Source organism: Cebidichthys violaceus, unplaced genomic scaffold, assembly GCF_023349555.1.
Source record: "Cebidichthys violaceus isolate CVI_PGR_0920_01 unplaced genomic scaffold, fCebVio1.0.p SCAF_26, whole genome shotgun sequence".
Taxonomy (NCBI): domain Eukaryota; kingdom Metazoa; phylum Chordata; class Actinopteri; order Perciformes; family Stichaeidae; genus Cebidichthys; species Cebidichthys violaceus.
This window is the reverse complement of record NW_027176439.1, coordinates 5,497,436-5,512,093: the sequence shown is the minus strand read 5'-3', so window position 1 is coordinate 5,512,093 and position 14,658 is coordinate 5,497,436. Positions and strand designations below refer to the sequence as shown.

Here is a 14,658-nt window from a genome sequence, read left to right as displayed (position 1 = left end):
CACTGAAGACGTGGAGCATGTTATCCTAAAATGTCGAAGATACAATTCAGAAAGGAACATCTTGAAGCAAAAAATTCGTCAATTGGGACGGAGGTGGAGTTTGGAGGGAGTTCTTGTAGTGGACGAAGAATGGCGTGAGTGTTGCAGGGCACTGTTGAGATTTCTTAAAGAAATGGGATTAGACCGTAGAATTTAGTTGTTAGCAGGTGTTGATTAGGTAAATATTATTAGTAGTATTATGTATTTATTTTTTTTATTTATTTTTTTTAAGAACAGTAATGAAACTTTTACTCTGAAACTGCACACTCCGGTACAGTAGGTGGCGGTATGCACCTATTCAAGTTGGTTGCGACCCGCCAATCAAATTTAAAGAAGAAGAAGAAGAAGTAACTCGCTTCCACAGTCGGAACTTAACAGTGTGACATCCAGCGGAAGTGAACAACACAGACGCTTGTAGCGTGAGTTGCTCGCACGTGTGGAGTTGGCTGGAAAACGATATCGTAGTCGTTGCGAAGTTAATTATTCCATTTGAGAGTAAACAACAATGTCGTCAGTTGAGTGTTTGAGAGAGTTTGTCAACGAGCGACTATCTGCTGCTGCTGAAGAAATATTCGGAGTTTTTGTGAAAAATATCGTCGCGTACGAAGAAGAGATCGATCGTCAGGGCAAACTGTTAAATATCGTCTGGAAACCTGAAATAAAGCTACACAGGATAGGTGAGTCCAACTTCATCATTGTAATGCCACTAAACAGAGGAATTCCACTTAATCCAACTTGATTAAATGTGTACTGGTATTAATCAATGCTGCATTCACGTGGATTCAGGCAGATGGTAGACAGCAAATCAGATATTTTTGCCATGATGGAATAAGATATATTTGATCCAACTATTAGTGACTAGAAAATTGTGCTTTCTTTTAATAATCTATTGCAAACTAAAGCAACTATCTCCAGAGATGTGAGGGAGCTACGTAACATTCGGTTGCAAATTCTATTTATTCCAATACCGATGCCGGTATTCTCTTCCGGGTTCACCTAATTCTACCGTCCTGTCCTCGTCCACTGTCATGATATCCGGTGTGCTGTATGGCTGGTTTCATGTGAATGAACTGTTTGCATTTTCTTCTTTACCATCACAGTCGTATCATATTTATGTTGCTCTCTGTCCCTCCAGAGCTCCCACAGCAACATGTCTGTAAGGAGGAGGAGGTTCTCTCTGACCAGCAGCTCTGTATTCAGGAGAGGAGCTCCAGTCTGGACCAAGAGGACCCAGATCCTCCACAGATTAAAGAGGAACAGGAGGAACCGTGCACCAGTCAGGAGGGAGAGCAGCTTGAACTGCAGCAGGAGACTGAGACCTTCATGTTGACTCCTACTTATGAGGAAAGTAACCACACTGAACCAGAACCAACAAGTGAAAACCAGCTCCTCTCCAACAACTCTCATGTAGCTGAGACTCAAGATCAGAAGGGAAGCGAGCATGAAGACTCAGAATCAACTAGTGATTCAGAGTCAGAGCCAAAGAAAAGACATCATGAAAACAGAAGTCACTGTAACGATATTAACAACTTGTTAAAGACTTCCAGTGATCCTCAAACAGGTAAAGCACTTTTCCAATGTGACATGTGTGGAGAAGCTTTCAAGTTCAGGTCGCATTTCTACAAACACCTGAGAACCCACTCAGATGAGAAGTCACATTCTTGCAGCTTCTGTGGGAAAAGTTTCAGTAAGATATCCTCATTGAAGGCTCATAAAAAAATCCACACAAGTGACAAGCCGCATTCTTGCAAAACTTGTGGAAAAGATTTTCGACGTAGTCAACACTTGATAGAACACATGAGAACACACACAGGTGAGAAGCCGTATTCTTGCAAAACATGTGGAAAACATTTTAGATGTAATAGTTACTTGATTGCCCACATGAAAACACACACAGGTGAGAAGCCGTATTCTTGCAAAACATGTGGAAAAGATTTTCGACGTAGTGGTCACTTGATAGAACACATGAGAACACACACAGATGAGAAGCCGTATTCTTGCAAAACATGTGGAAAAGATTTCAGATGTAATAGTTACTTGATTGCCCACATGAAAACACACACAGGTGAGAAGCCGTATTCTTGCAAAACATGTGGAAAAGATTTTAGATGTAATAGTTACTTGACTGCCCACATGAGAACACACACAGGTGAGAAGCCGCATTCTTGCAAAACATGTGGAAAAGATTTTGGACGTAATAGTTCCTTGATGGTCCACATGAGAACACACACAGGTGAGAAGCCGTATTCTTGCAAAACATGTGGAAAAGATTTTCGACGTAATAGTTACTTGATGGTCCACATGAGAATCCACACAGGTGAGAAGCCGCATTCTTGCAAAACATGTGGAAAAGATTTTCGACGTAATTGTCACTTGATGGAACACATGAGAACACACACAGGTGAGAAGTCGTATTCTTGCAAAACGTGTGGAAAAGATTTTCAATATCGTTGTTATTTGATGGTCCACATGAGAATACACACAGGTGAGAAGCCATTTCCTTGCCAAACATGTGGAAAAGAGTTCAGACTCAGAGGTGCCTTGTTGGTTCACATGAGAAGAGCCCACAATGGGGAGGAGCCGTACCTCTGCAAGACCTGCGGGAAGACATATTGTGATTCGCATCAATTGGCAAGGCATGAAAGATTGCATACAGACAAGTAGCCTTGTATTTGCAAAATACATGGGAGACAATTCAGTTCTTGAGTTCATAGTTCCTGCAAATGTTTGACCAGTTAGATTTTTCTTTTGTTTTTAGAATGTGTATTTACTTCAGTAATCTGAGTAGATTGTGTACAGTGACTTTTAGGCTGAGAGCCTCTCTGTGTTGGTGAGTCAGTCATTTTGTCATCAGTACAATAGACAACTTTTCTTTTTTGTCTATGTTTCATTTATTTTAATCGCATCAACGTGATGAAATTGCTTTGGATTTTAGAGGTGGCACACAAACACAAATTGTCGATGGTGCGCTACATGGTGCTGTGAAAGAATCAGCCTCAGCAATAGTAAGGGAAAGTGAATGAACAGTAAGGATCAGGGCTCAAAGGGAAGTGAGCAACAAAATGCTGTTTTTTGATCTCATGCATGTATTCTAATAAAGCGTTGGGAGGTGATGATGTAAGAATACCAGATTCACACTGAGGTCTAAAGCTTTACGTATATTCTGTTCATCAAGGCAGCAGATGTGTCTCACTGACCTCAAGAGTAAAAGTAGTCGGTGAAGAATAGTTATTTTACGAGTGTTATACCATGCGAGAGGTGTTTCAATGTTGCATCTCACCGGCTGTTGATTGTTAGTTTATGATTAATACCGTAGCTGATGGATACTGATAGTTTGATCAGTGGAGCTGCCTCGTGTTGAACAAGCTGTGGTGGAATGTAACTGCATTTACCTAAATACTGTATTAATGTACAACGTTTTGTCCTCAGATGGATAAAATTTCATGGAAATTACACATGAAATATTGAACATTAAAAACAACAATCAATTGGAGGTATTTGTACTTTGATTCTGCCTACTTTAATTACATATACCTTACAGACAAATATTGTACTTTTTAGTTCACTACATTAATTTGACAGCTATAGTTATTTTCTGATTAAGATTTGTAGAAACAAAAATGTATAGTGCATTAAATATGATCTCTTGTTAAACTAGAAAATGCATTTCCTGCTGAAAATGCGTTGGAATGCTTAAAGCTGAAATGAAGTGCAAACAAATTGCTGAAAATACAGAAATGGGAGACCACCTGTCTGAAAAATGTTGAAGGCCAAAAGCATTAAACTGCACTGCTGAAAACCCTTCTAGTTGAAATGTATAACTGGCAGAGTTGGAAGCTGAACTGTATTATTGAAAGACGCTAAGAGCTGAATTACAATACAGGAAAAGCTTGAAGCTAAACGATTTGACTGTCAAAGTAATTGTAGTAAAAGTAGTAGTGGTAATAGTCGTAGAACTATTAGGAGTAGTAGTAATAGTAATAGAACTATTTGTAGGAGTGGTAGTAATAGCAGTAGCAGTGATCATAGTAGCAGTTGAAATAACAGCATTAGTAGAAGTAGTAGTAGTATTATTGGTAGTAGCAGTAATAACAGCAGTAGTAGTCATAGTCGTAGTAATAGTTGTAGTAGTGGTCGTAGTAATAGTTGTAGTAGTGGTCGTAGTAGTTGATATAAAAGTAGTAGCATTTGTAGTAGTTGTTGTAATATTAGAAGTGGTAGTTGTACTATAAATATTATGAGTAAAAGTATTAGTAGCATTAAAATAAGTACTAGTAGTAGCAGTAGTGATATTTGTTGTAGTAGTAGTAGTAGTAGAAGTTGTATTTGTAGTATAAGTATTATTAGTAGTAGAAATATTAGTAGTATTAGAAGAAGTAGTATCAGTAGTCATAGTAATAGCTGTAGTTGTGGTCGTAGTAGTTAAAATAACAGTAGTAGTCGTAGTAATAGCAGTATTTGAAGTAGCAGTAATAGCAGCAGTAGTAGTAGTCATACTAATAGCTGTAATAGTATTAGTACTGGTAGTAGCATGAATAGCAGCAGTAGTAGTAGTAGTAGTAGTAGTATAAGTAACAGTAGTATTGGTAGTAATAGCAGTAGTGGTAGTAATAATATTGGTGGTAGCAGTAATAGCAGTAGTAGTAGTAATAATAGCAACAGCAGAAGTTGTAGTAGTAGTAGCACCAGTAATACTAGAAATAGCAGCAGCAGTAGTAGTAGTTGTCGTAGTATTAGTAAGAGCATTAAGTATTTCAACAAACCGAGAGAAGAAGGAGCACAACATTAAAAAAGCAGAAAGAAAAAAAGTAACTCGCTTCCACAGTCGGAACTTAACAGTGTGACATCCGGCGGAAGTAAACAACACAGACGCTTGTAGCGTGAGCAGCTCGCACGTGTGGAGTTGGCTGGAAAACGATATCGTAGTCGTTGCGAAGTTAATTATTCCATTTGAGAGTAAACAACAATGTCGTCAGTTGAGTATTTGAGAGAGTTTGTCAACGAGCGACTATCTGCTGCTGCTGAAGAAATATTTGGAGTTTTTGAAAAAACCATCTTCGAATACGGGGAAGAGATCGAGCGTCAGCGCAGACTATTGGATATCGTCTGGAAACCTGAAATAAAGCTACACAGGATAGGTGTGTACAACTTCATCATTGTAATGCCACTAAACAGAGGAATTCCACTTAATCCAACTTGATTAAATGTGTACTGGTATTAATCAATGCTGCATTCACGTGGATTCAGGCAGATGGTAGACAGCAAATCAGATCTTTTTGCCATGATGGAATAAGATATATTTGATCCAACTATTAGTGACTAGAAAATTGTGCTTTCTCTTAATAATCTATTGCAAACTAAAGCAACTATCTCCAGAGATGTGAGGGAGCTACGTAACATTCGGTTGCAAATGCTATTTATTCCAATACCGATGCCGGTATTCTCTTCCGGGTTCACCTAATTCTACCGTCCTGTCCTCGTCCACTGTCATGATATCCGGTGTGCTGTATGGCTGGTTTCATGTGAATGAACTGTTTGCATTTTCTTCTTTACCATCACAGTCGTATCATATTTATGTTGCTCTCTGTCCCTCCAGAGCTCCCACAGCAACATGTCTGTAAGGAGGAGGAGGTTCTCTCTGACCAGCAGCTCTGTATTCAGGAGAGGAGCTCCAGTCTGGACCAAGAGGACCCAGATCCTCCACAGATTAAAGAGGAACAGGAGGAACCGTGCACCAGTCAGGAGGGAGAGCAGCTTGAAGTGCAGCAGGAGACTGAGACCTTCATGTTGACTCCTACTTATGAGGAAAGTAACCACACTGAACCAGAACCAACAAGGGACCACCGGCTCCTCTCCAACAACTCTCATGTAGCTGAGAGTCAAGATCAGAAAGGAAGCGAGCATGAAGACTCAGAATCAACTAGAGATTCAGAGCCAAAGAAAAGACATCATGAAAACAGAAGTCACTGTAACGATATTAACAACTTGTTAAAGACTTCCAGTGATCCTCAAACAGGTAAAGCACTTTTCCAATGTGACATGTGTGGAGAAGCTTTCAAGTTCAGGTCGCATTTCTACAAACACTTGAGAACCCACTCAGATGAGAAGTCACATTCTTGCAGCTTCTGTGGGAAAAGTTTCAGTAAGATATCCTCATTGAAGGCTCATAAAAAAATCCACACAAGTGACAAGCCGCATTCTTGCAAAACATGTGGAAAAGATTTTCGACGTAGTGATCACTTGATTGCCCACATGAGAACACACACAGGTGAGAAGCCGTATTCTTGCAAAACATGTGGAAAAGATTTTCAATATCGTAGTTCCTTGATTGTCCACATGAGAACACACACAGGTGAGAAGCTATTTCCTTGCAAAACATGTGGAAAAGATTTTAGAAGTAATAGTTACTTGATTGCCCACATGATAACACACTCAGACGAGAAGCCATATTCTTGCAAAACATGTGGAAAAGATTTTAGAAGTAATAGTAACTTGATAGAACACATGAGAACACACACAGGTGACAAGCCGCATTCTTGCAAAACATGTGGAAAAATGTTTCAATATAGTTATCACTTGATGGTCCACATGAGAACACACACAGGTGAGAAGCCTTATTCTTGCAAAACATGTGGAAAAGACTTTCGACGTAATTGTCACTTGATTGCCCACATGAGAACACACACAGGTGAGAAACCGTATTCTTGCAAAACATGTGGAAAAGATTTTCGCAACAGTAGTTCCTTGATTGCCCACATGAGAACACACACAGGTGAGAAGCCGTTTTCTTGCAAAACATGTGGAAAAGATTTTCGACGTAGTGGTCACTTGATTGCCCACATGAGAACACACACAGGTGAGAAGCCGTATTCTTGCAAAACATGTGGAAAAGATTTTCGCAATAGTAGTTCCTTGATTGTCCACATGAGAACACACACAGGTGAGAAGCCGCATTCTTGAAAAACATGTGGAGAAGATTTCAGATGCAGTTATGCCTTGTTGGTCCATGTGAGAGGAGTCCACACTGGTGAGAAGCCGTACGTTTGCAAGATCTGCGGGAAAAGATACTTTGATGGGTCTAAGTTAGCAAGGCATATGAGATCGCATACAGGCAAGTAGCCTTGTATTTGCAAAAAGTGTGGGAGACGGTTCAGTTCTATTGGTTCATGGTGAAAACACAAAAGAACTCACAGAAGTGAGGAGCCACGTAGTTGCAGGACTTGATGGAAAGGTTGCACTCAAATCACATATTTGGAAAAAACACAGAGGATCAATTTACAAAGGAAAACACCTTGTTGCACAGTGAGTTCATAGTTCTTGCTGTTAAATGAATATTTGTTTTACAATGGTTACGCACCACTTTTGAGTGGATTGTGAACTCTGATGTTTAGGGTGAGAAACTCTGTTTTGTTGTCATCCTGCCAACTAGAGTCTCTTCTTTTTTGTTTGCAACATGTCATTTTGTTTGTTTTAATGTATTTTGTAACTTGATATCATTTTAGTTTTCTTCCCTTTAAGAGGTGACACACTAACACTAATTGTAGATGATGCACTACATGGTGTTGTCAAATCAGCCTAAGCAGTAGTAATGAATACAATGATCAGTACCCAAATGGGTGTGGGCAACAAAATGCTGTTTTGTGATCTATTGTTTGTATTCTAACAAGACAGCTTCGTAAGGTTGTCATGTAAGAATATCAAACTCACCCTGCAGTCTAAAGTTATAAGCTAATTATATTCATCAAGGCTGCTGATGGGTGTGACAGACGTGACGTGTGAACATAGTTATAGTGTAGAATAGTTCTTTTTAGTGTTAAGTTGAAGCTTGAAAGAGGTGTTTGAATGTCAGCTCACTGGCTGGAGATCAAGTAAATATATGATTTAATACCGTTTGATCAGTGGAGCTGCCTCATGTTGAACCATAGACTGTATGTGTTGAACAAGCAGTGGTGGAATGTAACTACAGTTCTAAAGTATGTATGTAACACTGTCCTCGGATGTCCAAGATTCCATGTAAAAACACTTCCAATACCAATAAAACAGTTTTGAGGTATTCCTTGATTCCTTTCCTTTCATGTAACAAATAGGTTGACTTAATTTTACAGACAAACTTTTTAGGCCACTACATTAACTTGAAAGCTGAATTCTCTTTTGCTGATAAAGATTTTTCATACAAAAATTTGTGAGTGTATTGGCAGTTCTGCTTCCCATGTGCCAATACTATTACGAGCAAAGTCTCAGGATTCCCAGCAGAAAGCCTGATAGAAGCTGTAGACATGAGGCTGTGAAGGGACGGACAAAACACTGCTTATTAAAGACATTTGCTAAAGGTGAGAATAAAGGATGTTTGGGACGCACGCCTGTATAAGTAGGTTACCTGCCTCTGAACTTCTTTTTTTTTATTTAAGCTATCTTTTCCCAGGCTGGCAAGGTGAGAGATACGCATTTGCAAATGTGAACCCTGTTTATTGCAGCAAAACTCAGACCACTCTCTGTTCATTTGTGTATTATATTTTATTAAGAGTAAATTTCCCTAAACAATTTGGCGGACATTGAGTGAGGGAAGTAAGAGTTATTTTCTTATACACTATCTTACAATGTGCTCCACTTGACAGGAACATAAAACAAGTTGTACCAAATTGAATATTTGACTTAAGTTAATGTGAATCGGCTAAATACTGACGGAGGAGCAATGCAGATTCCGTCCCGGCAGTGAGTAGTGGACCAGCTCTTTGTGGGAGTTTGCTCATACAGTCTTCATGTGTTTTGTTGGCTTCCACCAGGGTTGTGCCTTTGTCAGCAATTTGTCAGCAAAGTTTGTGGACCCCAGAATTGCGACGATGTGATTCTGTTGGCTCCTTCAGACTGTGAACTTCAGCATGCAAACCACCCCAGTGGGAAGCAGCCGGTCGGGACGAGAGGAAGCACCTATCTGAGGGTGCTGAGGAAAACGGTGGATTGCTCCCACCGGGTTTGGGAGTGAGTCACTGCCCGAAGTGAGGGAGCTCAAGCATCTCGTGGTCTTGTTCAAGAGTGAGGGTAAACAGAGCATGAGATAGACATTTTGGTGCAGCGGTGACGCGTGTGTTGTACTGGACCGTTGTGGTGAAGAAGGGGCTGAGCTGGGAACACCTCAGGGTTCTCAAGGAAGAGCTGGAAAACGTTGCTGGGGAGAGGGACACCTGGAATACTTAGCCTGCTGCCCGCAACCCCGATCCGAAATAAGTGGATGAAAATAGCTGGATGGCTTAAAAGTTTGACAATTTACTTGCAGGATTTCATTACACAGATAATCTGAGGCTGTTGCATTTGCTTCTTCGTTTGGAGTCATTGTTAGCTTTGTTTACAGAGACATAAAATAAAATCTAAAACATAAAATTAAAGTATGCATTTAAAAACAAAAAAAACATTGTTTAAAAAACAGTGATTGTCTCTGCTTGTCTTTATAAAACGCGACCAAACATGAAAAAGGAGAATAAGTCACTCACTTTAGCAGCTCTTCCTGCTCCGCCATATCTGGTGATTGCGATGGTCCCTCTCAGGTCCACTGTATCGCTCAACAGCTCGTAGTCACTTGGTTTCCCCTGGTTGGCGTACACCAGTTTCCCCTAAAACCATCAGGAAAAAAACAATTGGTCATTAGAAGCAATGCAAGTGATGTGCGAAGTGATGCCAGGATTAAGTGATCTTTTCATGACACAAGTTCAGATCCTCACAGCACGCAACTTCCTGAAAGTCATTTTTACTGAACTCTTATTACTGTTATTCCAAATATAATGCTGACAGACAGTTGTATAATACTGACTAACAGAAGACTTTATTTTATTCCTCATCACTGCCTCTTCTTTCATTACAAGTCTTTTTATGGCCCCCTCTTCTCCTAAAATAGATGGTCACAGATAGAAACAACCAGTCTTTGTCACTCTCAACAGTTGGGCTCTTGTTAGCTTATCAACGCAGTACATCGTAAATGTTATCAGTACTTTAAAAAGGTTTTAGCTTTGATGATGCTATATCTGATAGGAAATGCAGTTTAGTAGCACTTGTAAAGTCATATCTGACTTTGACTAAAAACAATTACTCCAAGTTTTTATTTCTCTTATGCTTTTCCCTCTTTCCCTTTTTTAAGGTTTGTATAGAAACCTTCCCCCAAGCTCCAGATCTACATGTGTTGCACCATCACTTAACTTTGCATCAAGATAAATGTCTCTTATCTGCCTTCTGTCAGAGCGATTGTTGTGTGTGAGCCAGGGATGTGACAATCATGTGATTTTTATAATAAGTTACTTCCCTGAAATGATGTACGCCTCAGTTAAAGTGGAAGTCCCATAAACACATGTCTATAGTTTTATCTGACCATCCATCTGTTCATCCATATAATTTATCTGTGTAATAAAATACTTTCCTGACAGATTATTGAATTGTACAACAGGACCCCCAGGCAGCATTGGTACATATACTGGGGACTTTTCTATTCGTCCCATTAAAACATTCACTGTAGGAGATTGGTGCACCAGCATAAAAACAATAAAGCCTCAACCTCTTGAATCATTTGGAGTGATTGTAAGTGAATTTATATTTTATATAGGTATTTTCATGATTTACATGCCTATATGCCAGGACTTGGTCAGCTCTGCTTGGTGCTAACCAGTTAATAACAACAAAGCAGCTACTTTAGACATACTGAGGGATCAGGGATCTTTAAGGGATCTTTAAACAGAATGTCAGATACACGGGGTGTAGCTCTTTACCTTCGGCTGTCCAGCAGGGGAGTATGCAGCGTATGGCTGAACCACCTCAGGGTCATCTTGGTCCGTTGTATAACTTTTCTCTTTTTCTCTCGCAGTGTACAGCACAGTATCAGAGGAGCTCACTGAAATGAACAACTCATGGTAAATGCTCTGCCAGTACAGTAAGTGAAACTCAGTGGGTCACCAGCAGAATGAAGACCTCCTCAATGTTAGACACCACAGAAATGTAGTCAAAACCTCTCAACCTATCGACCTTTTGAGATTAGTTACGGTAAAGTTGGACTAGGTATGGAATGTAATGTTACTTAACGGCTGCTGTGTAAAAGACCCAGACGTTCAAATGTTCTAGTCTTGCTAGATTCTAACTGCGGTGTTTTAGTAAGCTTAAAAATACCAAAAATGTACGAAAGATGTCGAGCATTGTACGGTTTGAAACATTCTAAAATAATTCAAGAGAAGCCTGAAGATGTGTGTGACTATAGGGCAGTTGCTTGGAGTTCCTGTAATGTGTGTGTGACCAGCACACTGTGTCCTATCTTCTCACCACAAATTATGTATGGTGATAATTGTGGGAATTTTAAGTTATTTGGGGGGTTTTTTCCCCAGAAGATTTGAATTTCTCCACTCTGCGATGTCACACATTCTATGCAGTGCAATACACACCCATTATAAACTCTGAACATATCTGTGTAAATGCAATAACTCTAGTTATCAGTGACGTGCGGTGAGGTTCGTGACACTACATAAGTCAGATTTACAAATATATGAACCCAATAGAGAAGCTTAAATCACCATTCAATTGGCAGCTTGCACATTGACTACTGGTTGTTTTTCATATCAGCATTCTTTACACACACATAAGTAAGGTACATATTTGATTCCACCGGAAGCGTTTCAGAAGCGGAGCCCGCGAAAATCGTGAGACAATCTGCGTAACAACCCCGGATGTATAAAGAGAACAACAAACACATGAAAGGTTACTTTACCTGTCTGACGTTGAATTACTGTTAATTTGTTCATATGTCCTTGTTTTTTTTTAGACATTTTTAAGCTTGGATATAGAATCTTACATGTTTGTGGTCAAAGCAAAATATAAGAAGAAGAGAAGTGTAAAAGAAGAAAAGAAGTGTAGAAGAAGAGCAACGACAGAACAAGCATGAACCCGACACAGGGGCTCTCGCACGCCCTCTTCAGTGAGGCAGAGGTACTGTTAGCCTCTCTGTGTTTTTTCACTGCGGTTTAATGTCAGATCAGCAACACTAAATATGTTCTACACACACGTGAAATACATTATCTATTCTATGTAAAGAAAGGACATATAATAAAAGAGTCTACAGATATTACAGTGGTGACAAACAATGAGACAGAAAAAGGCTCAACCCAGTTAGTGATGATTCACAGTGAGGTGAGGAACAGCTGGTCACTGCCTCACCTCACTGTCTCCTCTGTTTGAACAGGACATGAGATAATTCACCGATTTTGATTATAAAAATGCTTGAAATTATTGGAATCATACAGAAATTACATTTATAGCACAGATCAGTAGATAAATATTAATATGTATTTTATTTTAGCATTATTTGTTTTTTACTTTTCATGATGACAGCCTCCCCTGACCACACGTCCCTGCTAGTTATCAAAAAGCTGACGAATATTCGAATAGTTCAAAGTTCTTGTAAGCCATTTAAATAAAGTCTGTAGCTGAAAGTGTGCATGAGGAGTAACATTTCAAAATGGATTTGCATTGAAAAGGTTAATCTTTTAAAAAAGAGAAAGAAACTAATAAAGGTGAATGCTTTGATGTTTTAATGACTCACCCACAGTGACCTTGTTGGGTTTCTTAGGGTCAGGGAAAGACAGGTAGACCATGTACTCCTCTCTCCAGGCCTGGTCCAGACCCGTTTCGGGATCCTGCCATCTCTTCAGCATGAACTGCACTGTCTGCTCGTCTCCAGCTGTGGTGGCCATATGGGGCACTTTGGTCAACTCCCTGTGGTGGTGGATGAACATAAAGAAAGGTTTGCTCCTGTAATGTTTTGGATAATTCACTGTCTAAAACCTGAAAGGACCATGAGAAACTTCAAGCTGAGACCACAAAGGGATCGAATGACCTGTTGTTTCTTGAAAAACCTTTAGGAATATGCTAAAGTATTGTAGGGAAAAACGTCCTGATGCTAAATGAATCCCATGACCTCAAGAATGTCTGAGTCTTCAGCTGGGGTTTTTTTCAGACTGAATTTCAACGTGAAAACCAAATAGCAAAAGCTGCTTGAATATATGTTGAAATCTTTGTAAAACCACTTCTTTTTGTTACCCTTACCCTTTTGCTTTGACTTTCTGTTGACAAAATTTGCATCAATGTGATCATTCACCAACTCACCGGAGGTTTTCCTGAATCTGTTTGTTGTCCACCTCGGACAAAAACATTTCAATGAGGCTCTCGTCCACATCCTTCGCCACATCATTCACCCAGGACGGTGCGGAGCCGTTGCTCTTAGTGATGCCATAGTGGCCGATTAGGACACCCACTGTCAGTACGACAGCACCACACAGAATCCCAATCAACACTTGCTTTATCATTCTGCCCCCAGGAACTAAGTCTTCAAAGAAAGTAGTTCTCCCTTCTTTGAACCTGAATTGTGTGCCAGACGCTGAGCTTTCTCCAAACTTCAGGAATGTTGTGGTGTTGCTTGTGTAAGAAAAAAATCCTCACATCTGACTCCCAAATGATCACTGCAAAACCAGAGCAGCTGCTGAAGTGACCTCCCATAAGAAGAAAGACTGTAAAGTTTACTCATTAATGTTTGCAGATGGGATGGACTTTATCCCTTTGTGGATGTGTGTGAGAACTCTGAGTGTGCTACACATATTCAGATTTTAGTTGATTTTCAGCAGTGCATCATTTGAAACTTTAAATTCTCACCAGTTTCTTAAATTAGATAATAATTTGAAAAGCGATCGCTAGACTTTTATGCAAAAGTGGCCCATGACAAAAGGATCAAGTACAGATTAACATGTTTTAACAAAGCTGTGTGGTTCAGATTTAACTGAATTCAGTGCAAAACAGCAGATACTGTCAATTGAATTGTCTCTTAGCTGCTCTCGATTCAATCAATAGTAAATCGTTTATCCACTTAAACATAGCAAATTAAACAAGGTACATTTACACTATCAATAAAAACATTAAGTTCAAAAAATATTTGATGTACAATTATGTCATGAAAAGGCTTAGCAACATGGTCTTGTTTCAAATCTTTCGGGCAAGTTTGCAACATAACTACACTGTCTTGTCTGTGTCTATAAATACTAAAATAAGGTCATTGAGTTGCTTTAGTTCTCCATGGCTCTTGTGAGTCTAAGGGCATAATGGCACATCTGTTTTATTCTGTATGTACCACATACACATAATCTGTATGGGTGGCATATTACTTATATTCAACCTATGTGACAATAACAGATCATATGCATGAAGTTAAATGGTCAATGTATTTCATTTTATATTTTCTTAAAATGTCACAGCACTATGTAAAACGAGTAATGACACTCATCAGCAATTCCAGTTGACTACACATTTGTTAATGTAAGATGTTGTTAGTTTTATTATGAAAGTAGGAAAGAAGTGTCTCACACTCTGGCTCCATATGCATTTATTTTAGTGCGATAACGTTTCGGGCGTCAGGTCTTCTTCGAGAGCAACAATGATAAGACACAGGCACTGATTTGTTAAATAAGCCACGCCCCATCGTGAGAGACGATGGATCCAATAGTGTTCCCTCCTGGAAAGTAAAACATCCAAATGACCTCCTGTTGGGGGGAGTGATATCTTTTCAATCCTCCCAAATCAGGTCGGATGATAAAATTCAACAAT

At 39.5% G+C, this 14,658-nt stretch overlaps 2 protein-coding genes across 2 annotated transcripts in view; one reads left to right on the top strand and one right to left on the bottom strand.

Moving 5' to 3' along the window:
• naaladl1 (N-acetylated alpha-linked acidic dipeptidase like 1) overlaps positions 1–13,539 on the bottom strand; it is a 38,250-nt gene extending 24,711 nt beyond the window's left edge. Inside the window, exons 1-4 of the mRNA XM_068720901.1 lie at positions 13,171–13,539; positions 12,608–12,780; positions 10,791–10,912; positions 9,528–9,647 (exon numbers count right to left, since the gene is read on the bottom strand). Coding sequence (XP_068577002.1) covers positions 9,528–9,647; positions 10,791–10,912; positions 12,608–12,780; positions 13,171–13,370 — 615 coding nt within the window. The 5' untranslated portion in view covers positions 13,371–13,539. The remainder of the gene's footprint in view (positions 1–9,527; positions 9,648–10,790; positions 10,913–12,607; positions 12,781–13,170) is intronic.
• Positions 287–8,083, top strand: LOC137879918 (zinc finger protein ZFP2-like). Its single transcript, XM_068720902.1, has 3 exons — positions 287–716; positions 1,175–1,600; positions 5,636–8,083. The coding sequence occupies exons 1-3, from the start codon at positions 545–547 to the stop codon at positions 6,997–6,999; spliced, it is 1,962 nt and encodes a 653-aa protein (XP_068577003.1). The 5' UTR covers positions 287–544; the 3' UTR covers positions 7,000–8,083.
• Positions 13,540–14,658: the final 1,119 nt, after the last annotated feature.

What these genes read in the sequence shown, in the direction of transcription:
- LOC137879918 (XM_068720902.1), top strand. Translation starts at nt 545, where the DNA reads ATGTCGTCAGTTGAGTGTTTGAGAGAGTTTGTCAACGAGCGACTATCT. An exon ending in AATAAAGCTACACAGGATAG is followed by an intron (nt 717 to 1,174) that starts GTGAGTCCAACT and finishes CTGTCCCTCCAG; the next exon opens with AGCTCCCACAGCAACATGTC. An exon ending in TTCCAGTGATCCTCAAACAG is followed by an intron (nt 1,601 to 5,635) that starts GTAAAGCACTTT and finishes CTGTCCCTCCAG; the next exon opens with AGCTCCCACAGCAACATGTC.